This window comes from Gopherus flavomarginatus, chromosome 3, assembly GCF_025201925.1.
Source record: "Gopherus flavomarginatus isolate rGopFla2 chromosome 3, rGopFla2.mat.asm, whole genome shotgun sequence".
Lineage (NCBI taxonomy): Eukaryota > Metazoa > Chordata > Testudines > Testudinidae > Gopherus > Gopherus flavomarginatus.
In genome coordinates this window covers 61873200-61891032 of record NC_066619.1, presented here as the reverse complement: position 1 = coordinate 61891032, position 17833 = coordinate 61873200, and the positions used below count along the sequence as shown (strand labels likewise).

Genomic DNA, 17833 nt, shown 5'->3' with positions numbered 1-17833 from the left:
TTTGGCTGATATAGGTATATTTAAAGCAAATCAAGCTGTCTTCATATTGCAGTCACAATCAAAGGATGTTTCCACTCCCTTTATTTTATTCCCAGTGCCGAGAATTATTTTATATCTACAGTATTTGGTAAAACATGTCTCCTCTCCCCCCACCCTCCACCTCTTATCCACATTCTTAGTCACTTCAACTCTGAGTTGGCAGTCTCTCTTCAACTATCAACCTTTAAATTTTAAACCTGTCTCATTGATGACATCCATTTTCGCAGTTTACCACCTCTGGTCCCTTCTTTTTGTTTTAGCTTTATTTTTGTTTTAATATAAACACACAATGAAATAAAACCTATATAAACACAAGATGGAAAAACCAAAGAAAACATTGAATTTTGTTTTTTATGATTTGTAAAACAAACCCTGAACCCATAGACGTCACACACAGCATCAGTTATTAAAGTGACTAAATAGATAAAATGTGAACATATCCCCAGTACACATAGGTTTAATGCATACTTTTGCAGTTGAGTATATAATAGTTGTGTGACCAGACATCCTCACATTTTTCCCAAGCATTTCTATTAGTCATTTTTTGTCCATTTAGGTGGTACTGGAGGGCTCACTAAACCAGTCTATGTATGAGAGAGGAATTGCAGATTTCCGTTTTCTCAAACTAGTACTCTGGGCCCCTATAGCTACTGCAGTTTCTTACTGTGAACTTGTAATACAAGCTCATCCAGCACTCCTAAAATACACAAGCTTGGAAAAGGAATGATAGCAGCACTTAAAGAGAGCCTTCAGTATGGAATTCCAGAATACATGCACTGTTTGACAGGTATAGAAGATGTGTGAAAGGTTGGGATGTGGCTGTTAGTATCTCCAACATTTACTGTGTGTTGCCAATCTGGCCTTAAACAAATGTTCTGGAGTCCAGCAGTACCTGTTCTAATATCTTGTTCTGAAAGAATCACAAGGATGAAAAACTGCAGGTATCTTCACATTAACTCTGGATCGTTCTTAAAGTCTAACTCTGTTTCCTCTATTCGTGTCTCTCTGACTTAGTGGAAAAACATTATGTATACTTTATCCTGAAGCACGCTTTTCTCACTTATTTATGGTGACAAGTACAGGGAGGAGAGAATGAGGGACAGCTCCTGATTGCTGGTTTACTATCCCATCTTGCTCTTAGTCTCCAAAATCTTAGTGCTGTTTTACTCACTGCTTAGACTTCCCTCCCAGCTCTGCCCTTGATCTCTTCCATTTGCTCCCTACACTCCACAGATACCACTCTGTCCAAGGTCCCTTAAGCTCCTATCTAAATCAGTGAAATTCTTCCTTTTCCTTATTCTCCCTTAATATGTAAGCTTCCTTTTAAGACTGTTTTAAACTGTGGGAGGTGCACTATCAATGTGAAATTGCATGTTTAATATTATTATGACCTTCAGTCTTGCCCTGAGAAGTGCAATGTGCCTCACCATATCTCTTGGGGGTGGGAGGGGGAATTGACAGCTGACACACCAGCAGAAATGCATAACTGACTTTGAAAGATAACACATTGAAGCAGGTTTTACTTTGGATAGCCTACTAAGTTTTATATTAACTATTCTGCAGTGTTTATCTTCAGTTACCTTACTGTCTGATTTTTTTTGGGGGGGGGGGGGGGGGAACTTAGCCCCGAAAAACATCTGCTTAAAATGGTTAAATCCAGAACTATAAAATCTGTTCTAATGCTACATTACACTTCTTTAGAGAAGATATGCAAGTCTTATTTTAAAAATAAAACTCTACCCTTATGTGTGTGTAACATTTTCTATACCCAAAGTCCTTTTACTTGCTGATCTACAAGCTGTAGCATACTTCTTTGCTATGATGAGTCAACAGAACAAAGGCCAGTTAGGTATAACTTTCAAGGATCTCAATAACCCCCTCCAAAACTTAAAATTCATATATGTACTGAATATTTCCATTATGAATGGCATTCAACACAGATTCCTAGTATTACTTAATTTCTCTAAAAAGATATGAAGCACAGCCATAACAATTTCTAAGTGGCTTTTGTTATCTGGGGACAAAGAGGGTTAATATATTTACGATTTGTATTATGCCTGGAGATAGGGCTAGTATCTTAGATGAGTAATAACCTACCAACTGTACGGTTCAATAAAGTTTCAGCTATTGTTTACTATTTTCTAGGTTTCAGATATAAATAATGACCCAGTGCTTCTAGCTCTCAAAGGTCAGGCTTATATGAACAAAGGTTTGATTGCTAAAGCTTCAAAGGTAATCTGTTCTTTTTCTTTTAAATTGAACTATTTTTATCCCTGTATATAACTGGAAAAAAAATAAAAACATATATCCTTCCGCAGCTTGCACAGCAGCTCGTGTTGTCCCACCCTCACCTGGCAGAAGCCCATGCTCTTGAGGGTTTGATTTATTATACCCAAAAGAATTATCAACAGGCAGAGAGAAGGTAGGTTTTTAGTGTGACTCTATAAGGCGTGAGGGAACTCTTTAAGGATTTATATGACCTTTTTCCTCCCCTCCCGCCTCTTCTTTTACTTAGCTTTCAAAGAGCGATTGAAAGAAAAGCTGAAACTGCGGAGTACCATCACTACCTAGGACTCACTTACTGGTTCATGGGTGAAGAAATAAGGAAAGATAAAACAAAAGCTCTCACTCAGTTTCTGAAGGTAACAAAAACACTGTTAACATGTTCATGTGGAACTGTTTATTATAAAACCTAAGTTAAAGAATATCTTGGCTGGAATGGGGCTAAATGTGTATCTAATGTTTCACAAGCTAAGAGGTTGGAAAGCTTGCACATGGGACAAATGAAAAGTGGTAGCTGGGAAAAATGGATCTCCATGCAAACTCTTTCTTGAAACCATGTGACTCCTTGAAAGCTACTTGCTGCCTCCTCACCTTGCTCTCATAGAGGCTCCTAATGCAGCCTAATGGTAGTGACTTAGGAAGCAGCTTCTGACCTACCTTTTCTCATGGGCTATGCAGTCCAGGCTGATGTGCATGCACTTCAGAAAGTGGGGAAGGAAGCAAAGAGAAGGGAAAATTTAAAGTGGCAACTGAAAAAACGGGGAGAAAGGGGCAGGAGAGACAAAAAAGGAGAGTTGGGAAATTCTAAGTTGGATAACCAAGTTGAAAAGTTGGGTGCTACTGATTTAAGTAAGCTGTGTTTTTCTCCTTGTTTTTTTTCCTATATAGAAATGAATCTATACACAATTGTGATGCATGCTACTCACTTAAGAGACATGGCGAGCATGCTGCATTCTTGTTCTTTGTCATGGATTATAAACTTGATCAACAGATGCACCACAGGCTTTTTTCAACAAACTTGTTTTTTGTGTTGGGGGCGGGGGGAGGTTTGTTCGGTTGTTTTTTTTTTTGTTTTTTTTTTTTTTTAGAACCTTTTACCCTCTGTATATAGAGGTATTTCTTTTTCTCACTCTGGCTGGGAAAAGAACATTTATAGACTGCAGAGTGAAAAAATAGCATCCTCATCTACTGTCTCCCGTCTGATCTCTGTGCTGTATGCTGGACAAATGAAAATGACACTTTTAATAATTTATGTATGTTGGCCTTTTTCTTTGATCACTACAAAACTGTCACTCTGCTGTGTGGGTTGTGGCCTTTCAGACCTAAACAATAGCAAATACTTAAAGTTTCCATTGTTAAGATTGTTTAAACGTTAGTACATAACAAAATAAATCAGCTTGAAGTTCTGCATGATGTAATGCAGCAAAACTACAAGCATAGTGCTAGAAAAATGACAATATTTTTAACTTACTGTTGTAACACTCTAAATGCTTATTAAAGTGGATTGTAATGTTCCCTTCACAACTTATTTTGTCTGATATGCAGTATTCACAAGCATTTGACATATTTATCACCCTCAGTAAACTCTGTGAAACAATTGAGTATTTTTTTGTTTTAAAATTCTGCCTAGCTTTAATATATTAGCTTTGATGCTACATGAGAAATTCACAAGTAACTTATGTCTTTGGTTCGATATGGCCTCTGTTGTGTCAATATTTATACATCAATGGATTCATTCTTGTGTATTTATAATTATGCTTCAAAATGCACTGTATTCTTTTCCATTGATGTGCCTGTTTGTAGGCTGCAAAATTGGACAGCTACATGGGAAGCGTCTTCTGCTATTTAGGTCATTACTACAGAGATGTAGCTGGAGACAAAAGCAGAGCTCGTGGCTGCTATAAAAAGGCTTTTGAACTAGATAGAACAGATGGAGAAGCTGGAGCAGCAGCTGTAGACTTAAGTGTGGAACTTGGAGACACGGTATTGTATATCCATTTTTTTGAGCGTTTATGGTCCAATTTGAAGTGATTTGTAGAAGAGCAGATTTTCTTGTCTTCAAAATACATGGAGTTTTGAGACTGGACACTTGGTCTCTTTTTCATTGTTTAGTAATGTTATAGCTTCAGGCCTGCTTGACTTCTCCACTTTAAAATATTGATTAAACTTTTTCAGGGGAGAAAATTTGACATAATATTTCTGAGCACCAGAATTAGCATGATTTTGGGGGTGGGAGGATTAATTGGCAAACATGAAAACCTCACGTCAGCCATACAAACTATTCAGTCAAACAATCCAAAACATCCTCTCCCAGAATATTTCTTTTAGATGAACTTCTTGGCCCACCTGTGTCAACTCTTGTAGCCTATTTAAAAAAAAAGAAAAATAAAAAAGAAGTCAGAACCCCACTCTTAATAGTTTTACCAAAACAATAGCGAAGTCTGGAAGCTTAGTGTTAGAACTCAGCTATAGAGCCAGTAACTATGGCTTTCAGTAGTTCTGCTCATAGTAGAGAAAATAAAGATCTTTTAATAACGGTGGTAATATTTCCACCACCCCCCAGTAGCCAGGAGTTGTCATAGTTGTCTGCCAGGTTGAGGTGAATGAAACTGTTAATAGGAAGACGTTTGAAAAATAAACTGTCTTTAGAATATATACTAGAGTCAGATATGGTATGGGACTTCAGTGAACTGCAGTCTTTTGAGTAACTCATGCCCTTTAAAGAGTCTAATGTGCTTATTAAATGCTCAGTTTTCTAATGTACAAAAGCATTACCATCTTATCTGTTGCAGATTAATTTAAGCACAGGTTCAAAGTGAGTGTTTCATCTTGTCTTCTAGATCTTTAATGGTTCTCCCCCTCTTTTTCTCATCCCCATCAACAACTAGAGGTCAGTTTTCAGGCTAATGCTTCTGATCAGACAAGACTCAAACAAATCAAATTTGAACTGTAGGGTTTGCATAGCTGCTAGAATTTTCAGTGGAACTTTTGAAGTGACCCATGTCACAACAGGTCTACAACAGACAAAAATGGACTAAAAAGCAGCAATGGCTAGCAGAGTCCATGGAGGAAGGAGACAAATTGTTCCTTGCCTCAGTAGTAACCTTTCTTTTGTGGTAAGGTCAGCTGATAGAAAGCTTTCTATAATTCTTCCTCCATCTCTTCCCCCCTCCCCATCCTCTGTCTGCCTTACTTTAAGAGATCTGGTAAAAGAGGGGTGAACAAAAGTTTAAGATCAGTCTATGCAAGTCAGTCTCATTATTCCCCTTGTGAAAGAAATAATGTAACTAAAACATGCCCCAGACAATAGTCCATAACAAATATCTGATATGGAAGTGATTCTGGAGAAATATAGGCTTTTTTGTTTTCCCTGTTAAAGTAACTGACCTGCGTCTCAATACTTGAGTAGTATTTGTTAGACAAATGCAAATCCCAAACAATGATTTGTTCTCTTTATATTGCATGTACATGTAAATGTATCTAATCTGATATTTTGGGGTTTTATTAGGAGACTGCTTTGGCAATCTTGACTTCAGTTACTGAAAGAGCAAGTGCTGGTACAGCAAAGTGGGCCTGGCTTCGTCGTGGACTTTACTACCTGAGAGCCAGTCAGCACTCCCAAGCAGTGGCTGAGTAAGAGAACTAGTAATTGAGTTAAGCTGTTAGCCCCACAGTCCTAGTCAAACAGCTTAATCTCTAAAATCTACTTAGGTCAAAGACAGTGTAAATAACAAAGCAAATCTCCCTATTATGAGATTTGGCTTATTGCAATTGATGCTGCAACAAATGCTATAAAGTCATTTTGTCTACTCTTCTCCTTTTACAGAAGAATTTACCCTTGAGAGCAGTAGTCCGAAATCAGATTTCATTGAGATCATTTATAAAACTTTGTCTCCATAGGATCATGAGCCAAGACTTTGAAATTTATTACATTGTGTAATGTGCTATAGGAGGATGAAAATTACATAAGAAAAACCTAAAACTATATCATTACATTTATGCAAGGCAGAGATTTTGTATTTTAAATTAACTAATGGTCTACTTTATTTGAATTTGGGTAACTTTCTTTTGTTTCCTGACACGTTCAGCTTGCAGGCAGCTCTAAGGGCAGATCCGAAGGACTCCAACTGTTGGGAGTCTCTAGGAGAGGCATACCTGAGCAGAGGTGGATATACAACAGCACTGAAGTCCTTTATGAAGGCCAGTGAGCTGAATCCTGAATCGATATACAGTATTTACAAGGCTGCATCAATTGAGCAGATTCTGGGAAAATATAAAGATGCTATAGCTGAATACCAACAAATCTTAAAGAAGTCAAAAGAATATGTACCTGCACTCAAAGGTAATAAAGATGGATTGTTAACTTAGTGTAAGATTGAAATTGAAGCACCAAATTCTAGATCAGGAAATGCTTGTATTGTGTAGAGAGGAAAAATAACTTTGCCCAGCAAGCAGCACTCACTGGGCACTAGCAGACAAAAAGTTAAAATGGTGGATGTTCTTGAGCCCTAACAGGTAAGCCTAAAAGATTCTCCGTTTGGTAGGTGGAATTAAAGCTTAGAATTAAAACTAGGTCTGTCAAATGATTAAAAAAATCACAATCACGTGATTAAAAAATTAATAGTGCGATTAAACAATATTAGAATAACATTTATTTAAATATTTTTGGATGTTTTCTACACTTTCAAATATATTGATTTCAATTACAACACAATACAAAAGTGTACAGTGCTCCATTTATATCTCTTTTTGATTACAAGTATTTGCACTGTAAAAAAACAAAAGAAATTGTATTTTTCAATTCACCTAATACAAGAACTATAGTGCAATCTCTTTATCATGAAAGTTGAACTTACAAATGTAGAATTATGTACAAAAAAATAGCTGCATTCAAAAATAAAACAAGGTGAAATTGTAGAGCCTGGAAGTCCACTCAGTCCTACTTCTTATTCAGCCAGTCGCTCAGACAAAGAAGTTTGTTTACAACATGTGCTTGGTCATCATCTGAAACTGCTATAGCATGAAATATATGGCAGAATGTGAGTTAAACGGAGGAGGACACACAGTTCTCCCCCAAGGAGTTTAGTCACAGATTTAATTCACACACATTTTTTAACGAGCATTCTCAGCATGGAAACATGTCCTCTGGAGTGATGACCGAAGCATGAGGAGACATACGGATGTTTAGCACATCTGCCACGTAAATACCTTGCAATGCCAGCTACAAAAGTGCCATACAAATGCCTGTTCTCACTTTCTAGTGAGACTGTAAACAAGAAGAGGGCAGCATTATCTCCGGTAAATTTAAACAAATTTGTGTCTCAGCGATTGCCTGAACAGGAAGTAGAACTGAGTGGATTTGTAGGCTCTGAAGTTTTACATTGTTTTGTTTTTGAGTGCAGTTATGTAACAAAAAAAATTCTACATTTATAAATTTCACTTGCACTTTTCTCAACAGTTTGCACTCCTGTACTTGTATGAGGTGAATTGAAAAATGCTATTTCTTCTATCATTTTTACAATGCAAATATTTGTAATAAAAAATAATATACACTTTGATTTTAATTACAACCCAGAATACAATATATATGAAAATGTAGAAAAACATCCAAAATAGTTAATACATTTAAATTGGTATTCTGTTGTTTAACAGTGGAATTAAAATTGTGATTAATCACAATTAATTTTTTGAGTTAATCGTGTGAGTTTACTGTGATTAATCAACAGCCCTAATTAAAACACACCTTTCTCCTCACTTCTTCCCTCCCTCCACCACCACTTGTGTTTAATCCTAGAACAAAAATCACTGCATTTCAAGGAGAGGAGGAAGAGGTGGTTTGTGCCTGGTCTTTTTGCTTTTATATATTAAAACCTGACTCTGTGCTTTTCATTTTAAAAAAAATCTTTGTATTTTCCTCTGAAAATATGAGGAATTTCAAGCTCTGTTTTTTGAAAGCAAGTTGGAGGAGAACTTTGATAGCTGAAATGTGGATTGTGAGTTTTTTATTGCCCATAAGTGAAAGGGTAGGAATGGCTGGATTCTTAGCAAAAAGGCTTCCTCCCAAGTGTTCTAGCTAAATGGACATTTAAAAACAAATCTGAAGTTTTAAACAGTCTAATTTTAATCTAGTTGGGTGTTTTGTATGTATCTGTAATTCTCCAGTTCATATTCTTCCAGGGCAGGTAACAGCTTACTTTCTAACGTGGGCAAGAGGGCCTTCTATAGCCCTGCAAAGATGAGTGTGTTGTGTTATTGCCAGCCAAACATGCAAATGCCTTACACTCAACTTGTCGCCATTTCTCATGCAATAACTTTTGAGCACCATATCCAATCAATTTCAAAATTTCAGGGAATGTTCTGGGCATCAGTGGCTGGAACCCTATAGATTTTAGAGGAAAAATTAGAAAACCAAACAGGGGAGACTCAGAGCCCATCTGCTGTTAAGCAGAAGCACAGCTTCAAGCACCTCTGCAGCGGTCTGTAGATCAAACTGATCCCAGCATAATCATATCCCATTTCATCTTTGCACATCCTCTCATTAGAATTTAACATGATGATTCCCTGAATTATTTGTCTCCCAGACAGTAAGTAATCTTGGGGAGGGAATGGGGGCATGTACACAGCCCCTGCCATGGGATGGCAAATAGGAGGGGGGCCACAATCCCTGGCAGGTGGAAATTGAGGACCTTAGTATAGTGGGAGACTAGGGGGAGTTCAAAGAATCGCTGAAATACAGGGATATGGAAGGTACACAGGGACTTTGTGCGGTGGAATGGAGGGATGCCAGGAGCTCCTTCTATGTGCAGTAAGCTAGGCCTACAGAAGCTACAAAGCATGCTGCCCCTTAGTTATCCTTCTTTGACCTGCTGAATGTTCTTTGCCATAATACTTGGGTTTTTGAGTTTAACTATATGAAGTTCTTCAAGCCACTCTCCTGCTCACAGAGTAATCGTTTAATTTTCTTTCAGGTCTGGGTGAGTGCTATCTCATGATGGCACGGGCTGCTCTTGCAGACTATCTTGATGGGAAAGTTCTAGATTATGTAGAACAAGCACTTGAATATTTTACACGGTTAGTACTTCATGTTCAAGTATGTAAGTCTTAATTAAGATCCTGTGGGATAAAAAAAATCATAGTAAATTAATCTAGCATGAAATTTTATTTTGTATTTTTATGAAATAGCATGAATGATGCATTTTGTATTCAGACCAAATGCAGTGATTAGAAAATTTTAACAATTTATAGGGTGGTTTCTAAATCTGTTCTTGTCATAGTGTGAAAAGACTGATTAAAAAACAACAAAGTTCTCCCCAGTGTTCTGCAAGGATGTCAATGTGGAAATGTAATCACTACTAAAATTGGTGGTGGGAGGTGGGTTTTTTGGTCCCTTTGTGTGGGCCTACCCCCAGTCTTTTACTATGGTCCTTTCAGTCTTCACTGCTCCAGTACTCCAAATTGAGGGTGGTTTGCCTTGTGTAATATATTGTTCAGATCAGAGCGATATTGGTGAAACATAGTCTTATCTCTTAAACTTAACAGACTTAAATTTGTCTTTCATTAAATCATACATTGTGATTGTAGACTTTTTGTCTGAAACAACCCCTCCCTGCTCCCAGGAAAGAATCTGATATGAGGTGGAGCCTCTTGTTAAAAAGTGAGAGAGGAATTATTTGGGATTGGGTTTTTTTGAATAGTGGAGATTTACATAGCTCTTGTTTTGACATTTACTCCCGCAGTGTAGGATTTAAAAATAAAAGCAGCAAGGTCATTTAAGTCTCCTGTACATCAACAAACTCCACGTTCTTCATGCTACACTTCTAATTTTGAGGCATACTGGAGGCTACAGCAGAAATTCTTGTGGGAGAGCTAAAATTTTCATCTGTAGTTCATTTTTAACGAAACTAATACATTACCTACAGATTACTGTTGAAACTACTCTTAACCATTTTGTTAAAGACCATACCTTAAATCCTGGCCACGCTGAGGAAAATGGCAAAACTTCTCACTAAATTCAAGGGGCTAGAATTTCACCTATACACATAACGCAAAAAAAAGAAGTTCAGGAGCCCAGGTGACTGTACCTGTGGAATAAAAAGCTACATTCAAAAGATTAAACAAACTACAATCTGAAATTACTTTTTTATACAAGCTGTTGTCTATGGAGTACTTTCTCTTCTTCCTATCGCCATTTCTTATGCTACACTGATTTGTTCCCCCATCTCAGTCAAGACCTCTTGTGGCCCATGCACATGCAGCCTATGCACGCCCTATACTAAAGGAGGCCTCATCTGTGAAGTTCCTTGATTGGGCCCATGAGCTACTTCAGGATTTTAAGGCACTTGCAGCCCCTGTTATTGTGGGGAACAAGAGCCTTGAAAAGCAGGTGCAAAAAGTCTTTGATTAATAAACAGATTTAGCTTGGTTATGTGACCTTTCACATCATAGTCTAAATTTGAGCCCTAACATCATCAGCTAGAACTTTTAACGGGAAAAGAGCCCACTCCTGTTGCCTTTTCCATCTCTTTATTTGTGACCTTAAATTTCTAGATGTCACAACATCTAATCTTGTTTCTTTTCATGAAGCTGACATAGAAGGCTGTTTTTTGGGGGTAGAGGTGATCTCCCAGTAGAAGAGAACTCTGTAAAACATCCCATCTTTGCCTGCCTGCCAGCAGTATATGTCATTCAATAGCAGGGTGTATTCTATGCATTTTAGATGTGGAGATTAATATAGTTATTTGGCATGATCTAGAAGAGGGAAAGTAAAGAGAATGTAGTGCTTATCTGCAGGGTGAGCTAATGTGCTCTACAAGGCTGTAATTTCTAAAGTGCACTAACTTGTGCATTAATTGGTCTGTTTAGACCCTTCTAATACACGCTAAAACTTCCCTAGTGTGCTTTAACCTGGTAGTGTTTCAGCCAGCACTACATTAATGCACACCTGCACAGTCTACACAGCCCAACATATTGGGGTGCTTTAGAAATCGCACACCCACAGAGTGCATTCCCCCACTATGTAGATAAGCCCTTACTTTAGTAGAACTTAATTCTTTCCTGCTCATACTGTGTCAAAGCAAGACTGCTTTGTAATACAGTCTAAGTCTGTTAGGAGTGGTCTTAAGCTTGTCTTCGTCTAACTGGATGACTCTTCTGCCTTACCCACATTGTCCCTGAAGTAGCTATGGGAGTAGACTCCCAGTGTTGTTCTTTGTGTAGGAGGCACTCATAAGGAATTTTCACAAGTTCTTCCGCTTACTCCAGTGACTCTGTTGCTGGTAAACTTCACCTGTGGTTTTGCTGCTTTCTAGATGACAATGTATGGTCAGTTTACCTCCTCCATATGCCACACACTGTTTCTTTTCTGTCTCTTCATTTTTGCTCTATAGAAAACAACAATAAATTACATAACCCCAATGTTGTTCCTGTGGGTGTTCCACTGTACGATCCAAGTGTCTGTATACTCTTGGTTGGAGACTTTTTTATTAGCAGTGTCCATGCGTCCAAACCTACACACTATGCAATTTGGTGCCGGGGCATATAGGGAAGGGCGGACCCACTGTCACTCCAATTCCGTCTCAACCGCTTTTGTCTCCAGAGGGAGCTCTGTGGTGTATGCTGTTTCTCTAGAAGTATTTGTAATTGTGGGGAGGTTATTATTATTTTTCCTTTTTAGCCATGATTATGCTTTTGGGAAGGTTCCCCTCTCCCAAGCTTTGTTGTTGTTTGCAGTACTCCCTGTTTGGGTTATGCCGAAGGCCATGAGTTTCAAACCCCATCAGACTTGCCAAAGGCCTTTCCCTCTCAGTGACAGGACTTCAGCTGCCTCAAGTGCTTTGGAGAGTCACACTCCCATCAAAGTGCAAGGTCTGCATGGGGTTCAAAAGCAGATCTTGCAAACTGAGGGAGGATAGATTGAAGCTCTTCTTGCTGAAGTGCCTCCTGATGCCCCGTGTGTCCAAATCTCCCCCCCCCCCCTTGCCCCCATGTATCAGCCTCATCCTCTGAGGCTGCAACAGTGATGTCCAGAACTCCAGAGGCAGCTTCAGAAACAGTGCAATCGAAGAAAAGAGCCCCATTTCACAGAGAGACTCTAGAAGAAGGGATAAGTCACTTCTTTGAGCTAGATTCAGGGAGACTTCATGTTCCATCATGAGTGTTGCTGAGGCTCCTGTGGAATTCAATACTGAAGCATTAATATGGCCCAAAAAGACCACCTGTTCCCAGAGGTCTTCCAGTAAACAGGAGTGAGAAGTGCCATCTCTGGGAGAGGCAGCAGAGACCTCCAGGAACCGTGGTTCCTCTAAGGCTAAGAATTCTGGAAAAGCTATCTCAGACATCAGTACTGCCCCCTTCTCATAGCCATATGGAACACTCAGACCAGCCTCTGGCTCCCTGAGGGAAAGGGTGTAATTCTCTGGTGCTGCTACACCTACTGGTGACCAACTCTCTTCACTGTGGAGTGGGATCCTGATCTCCAGTGCCACCTTGACCTCAGGTACTGCTTCCAGTACTGATGATCAGAGCCCTTCCACTGGACATGGGAGATAATTCCTCAGACACTGAGGATTTTGAGCTGGACTCTGCCTCACTCCCATATCTTTGGAGCTATTTCATGAGGAGGACATACCAGAGCCCAGTGGATGCTCCCAGCACTCCTAGTAGGAACCACCTTTGCCCTCTCCTAACCCACCACCACAGTGGACCTACTGGAATTCTTGGGCTCTATATAGGGACCTGTTTTATACGGTACTCTCCTCTAAGAGACCTTGTTTAGAGAACCCCAGGTCCCGCAGAAGCCTCTAGTCCCACAAGTTCAGCAACCAGTACTACTGCTCCCTGTCCAGGAGGAGACTCTGGAATGGGAGGCAGCCGCTGAGGACAATACACCCCCATCATATAAGTAGTAGTCCTCCTCCCCCAATGAAGTAGTGATGCTGCTACTGCCACCACCATCCTCCTATGCTGACAACTGCAGGGCCTTTCAGGACATAATGAAATGACTGGCTGAATCCCTCCAAATTCCATTGGGGGAAATTCAGGAGACTAAACGTTCTTTGGTGGACATTCTGCATTCCACCCCCTCGGACAAGGTTGCCTTGCTTGTTAATGAGACATTATTGTCACCAGCCCATAATGTGTGGGAGGTGCTTGCCAACGTTGTGCAAATGGACAAATAAATATTACATTCCAGCTAGGAGACTGGAATGTTTTTTGCACCCCCCTTCAGCCCATCCTCCAAATCCTTGGTGGTGGATGCAGTTAACAGCAGACACTGCCAAGCTCACTCCAAGCCCACCCGCTCAGACAAGGAGTCCAAGAGTTCAGAACTTCTTGATTGGAAGAGCTATTTGTCTGTTGCTTTTCAATTTTGGGTGGCAAACTTATCAGGTCTTGATAGAATAATTGTAGAAATCATATTTTGCCAAGTTCAATCATCTGTCTCAAGAACCAACAGAACAATTTCGAGCCCTCATTTCAGAGGGTCAGTTTATAACTAAAACTTCTCTGCAGGCCTTTCTTGATGCAGCTGACATGGCCTCATGGTCAGTAGCAATCACGAGTGTGCTGTAATCTTCTGGGCTCTTCAGGAAAGTTCAGAATACTGTTTTGAAGACCTTCCCTTTTGAAGGACTTAAGCTCTTCAGCTGGTGTCACTGACACCTGGGCCTAATCCTTCAATCCAGAATGATGCTCTAGTTGTTTGGGATTTATGTACCTGGCACAAAAACATTTCTCCAAATCACAGACAGCTCAACATTTTTGACCCTTTCAGTTCTAAATGTACCAGGATTATTCAAGTCCTGTGGAGCCTCCTAGAAAAAGATTCAGACCTCAAAGGAAGGGAGCCTCTTCTATGGTAACCTGTCAGTCTTGCACCTTCCTCTGAATGATTTTGACAGCTTGATTGAGGATCACAAAGCACCCTCTTCACCAGATCTCCTCAGTGGTCCTCTGGCCATGAGTTGGGCTTCTCTTCAGCGGTTTAGTCCATGCTTTTGAATGGTAGAAAGCAACCCAAGGATACATTGAAGACCAGTTATTCTGGGGAAGCTCAGAATTGAGGTAATTCTTAGTGTTTCCTTGTCATTTTGTTACTGCAAACTAGGTACATTCACTTTTTTAGTCATGATGGATTAGAGAGGAAATGGAAAGTGACAGGTTTTAATTTGTTCTTGCTCTACGTACGTATGTCTTTTTTTATTTTTTACGCGTTATTTGGAGGGGCAGAAAGAAAAGACTTGTATCAAACTTTGTTGCTCAAACAATTCATGTTCATTTAAACTTCACATCAATATCAGAATAAACTCCCTTTCTGAAAAAGGGAGAGGACTGCTATACCTTAAATAACTTATTTAAATTAATACCTTTTGTTTTGCAGAGCAACAAAGCATCGTCCTGACGTGTCTTGCCTTTGGAAACTACTCGGGGATGCATGTACTATTGTGCATGTCATTTCATCATCCAGAGTGAATGTTAAAGTTCTGGGATCCCTTCTTGGTCAGAATGAAGGCAAACAAATGCTGAAGAAAAGTGAGATCCTCAGTTTGGGAGGAAGGTAACAATCATTATGAGATGCTTCACCATAAAAAGTCTACTGAATCTTAAATGTTCTAGACTAAAAAGATTGGAAGACTAAAAATTTCAAATACTAAATCAATATGCATCCAGCATACATATGTGGAAGTGATACGCATGGAATAAATTGCAGAACTTTTTGATAAATGAATTATGCACCCTTTGACCATCACACCCTTTGCTTTGCCCACAATCAATTTTCTTAGGACTCTTTTTCCCTGGAATTCATAACCCCAGAACAATTTCAGACAGCAGTCTAACTTAAAAACCTTGCCACAGAATACTAGCCTGAATTCAGCATAAAGGCTCTGACACTTTTTTCCACACCTGTTTGTTAGTGACCATTTTTGTCTGCCTCTACTTCAAAGCACATCTGAAGGCAGACTTCAGTGGTTTAACTTTTAAGTGGAATGAGTGGGGATAAAACAGTTCTGTGATTCATGTTTCTGTAGGTGTTATGGCAGAGCATTAAAACTGATGTCCTCACCTAACACATGGTGTGATCTTGGAATAAACTACTATCGTCAAGCACAGCACCTAACAGCAGCCAGTAGTGACACGAATGAGATCAGTGAACTGTTAGAGAAATCTTTACAGGTATTGCCTGTCTTTCTGCCATCTTCAATGACACTTTTTGAAACACTGTCACTTTCAGGATCACTTTGTGCTCAGTGTAACCTAAAACTGTGACAAAACAACAGTGGTTAAAATCTAATGTGCTGTAACAACTCAGTTAATTTTCTTTGTTCCAGTGTCTCAAAAAAGCCGTGAGTCTTGATAGTAAAAACCATCTCTATTGGAATGCACTTGGTGTGGTTGCCTGTTGCAGTGGTAAGTCTCTAAAATTCTGTGTAGCTAATTTAGAGGGCAGCTTGGCTGCTTTTGTTTACAAAATTCAGTTACATCTAATCTCCTGGTTTTCAGGTGTTGGGAATTATGCTCTTGCTCAACATTCATTCATCAAATCTGTTCAAGCTGAACAAATAGTAAGTGCTGTAGGCAGCTACTATCTGTTTGAAATGGGCACTCAAGATTCTTTTTATGGAGTTGTTTTTGAATACAGTAATAAACTGGCTTTAATTTTTGTATTTAATTATTTGTTTTGTGTAGAATGTTGTTGCCTGGACCAACTTGGGGGTTTTGTACTTAGCAACTGAAAACATTCAGGTAAATATTCCTCCTCAGATGATGGCTTTTTGAAAAGATGTTTCTTCAATGCAATTCTAGAATGCTTTTTAGCAGCAAAGCACACCCTCCTGTTTAAGGTAAAAGTATTGCCAGTTTATAAAATTAAATCTGCTGTACCATTAAGCAGTTACAGGCAAAATCACATACTTGAATTGAGGTTTATTAAATACTGTTTGAAACAAGTGATTTCCATTAGGAAAAATAATTAAAGTATTCTGGTAAATAGCACAGGTTTGGTTTTTCAGACAGTTTAATGAAATCAATATTATACAGTATGCAGTTTTAAGGGACAAAAACTGCAATCCACCATACAAATTGTGCTTGCCAAAAATTTAATTGTTGTTTCTACTCAGGGGAGAGCTGGAATAATAAGAGTGCTTTTAAATTAAAATTAAAATTTATTTAGACTTATCTGAGGAAATTTGACTGGACCAGAGCATAGTTTAGAAAGAGGCAGTCAAAATCCCAGTTGCAGAACTGAAACTGACCACTGTTTTTTTATTTTTATTTTTTTTAATTTGCGATGTGAGAAACTGATTTCTTTCAAAATGGATTAGTAATTACTGAAGCTTTCAAAACTTGTTGCAAAGCTCTTTAATGCTCAGAATCTGATTTTTATGATGGGAATGCTGAGATTACACACAGTTGAAAGCAAAATGTGGATTCAAAGAATGAGCACTTCCAGAACTAAGCTAGCTACATTTTTTTATATGAAGGGGAGAAACTTCAGTATTTCTAGCAGTTTGCATTTTTTCCTCAATAGCAGATATAACTGTTGATTACATGGGAGTAGGAGGGAACTTGGGGGGCGTGGAGGAAGGAGGTGAGTGTTCCTATTGTTAAAGCATGATGTGGTACTGAAATACTTGATATGGGTATTCTACTGCTGTTCTGTATGCCACATTGAATATTTTTAGTGACTTGATTTCTGTCCCATATAAATAGTTACACCATTATTTCTGTATTTCAGTAACTAGAACAGCAGGTTTTTGGCTTATGGTGCCAAATGACTCACTGTAACGTACCTGATCTCTTATGTGCTTTTACAGCAAGCTCATGAAGCCTTCAAAGTAGCTCAGTCCCTTGAGCCATCTTATTTAATGTGCTGGATTGGACAGGTAAGATGTCAATATCTTTCATAGCATGGGTTTCAATAGGTTTTAACAAGGTATATAGAATTTTGGCACTGACATAACAAAGCACTTCGCTGGGATTTAAGCGTGTGCTTAAAATTAAGTCTCCATTTACATTTTTGTATGTGTCTCCTTGAAACAGAAAAAGACCATGTAGACCTTCCTATTACTTACTTTGGCTTTCTCTAAAGTTTCCACAAAGTTTTCATGTCCATTATGGGAGCAATTTTTTTCATTACTTATTTTTGTAGCCTGTTACTTACTCTGGAAGGAGCAGTATAGTGAAATTGGCTAATGATAGATGATGATTATTTATATAATGGTTAATGATAGAGTACTGTTTTCAGTGCTGTGAAGCTTTTTTCCCCTGGACATTCTGACCAAAGAAACCTTCTCAAGTATTAATACACCCTGGCAGCCATATCAAGAGATCATGATCGAGTACTGGTATCCCCCAGTCTCCCTGCTCAATTGGGAACAGTCAATCCATAATGCTGCTAAACATAAGTAGTGCTTATGGGTCAAATCGTGCACCCTTTGGTCATAGAAATACTGTCATTGATGTCAGTGGTACTGCTCCTAAGAAGAGTGGAGGAGGAAAAAAAACTTGCTTG

At 38.9% G+C, this 17833-nt stretch overlaps 1 protein-coding gene across 8 annotated transcripts in view; it reads left to right on the top strand.

Moving 5' to 3' along the window:
* Positions 1 to 17833, top strand: part of SKIC3 (SKI3 subunit of superkiller complex) — an 82810-nt gene that overhangs the window by 24865 nt on the left and 40112 nt on the right. For all 8 annotated transcript variants that reach the window (XM_050943854.1, XM_050943860.1, XM_050943857.1 and 5 more), the window contains exons 12-24: positions 2185 to 2271; positions 2358 to 2461; positions 2555 to 2681; positions 4126 to 4305; positions 5831 to 5955; positions 6411 to 6664; positions 9291 to 9393; positions 14702 to 14878; positions 15351 to 15495; positions 15651 to 15729; positions 15823 to 15884; positions 16009 to 16065; positions 17136 to 17204. In XM_050943854.1, coding sequence (XP_050799811.1) covers positions 2185 to 2271; positions 2358 to 2461; positions 2555 to 2681; positions 4126 to 4305; positions 5831 to 5955; positions 6411 to 6664; positions 9291 to 9393; positions 14702 to 14878; positions 15351 to 15495; positions 15651 to 15729; positions 15823 to 15884; positions 16009 to 16065; positions 17136 to 17204 — 1569 coding nt within the window. The remainder of the gene's footprint in view (positions 1 to 2184; positions 2272 to 2357; positions 2462 to 2554; positions 2682 to 4125; positions 4306 to 5830; positions 5956 to 6410; positions 6665 to 9290; positions 9394 to 14701; positions 14879 to 15350; positions 15496 to 15650; positions 15730 to 15822; positions 15885 to 16008; positions 16066 to 17135; positions 17205 to 17833) is intronic.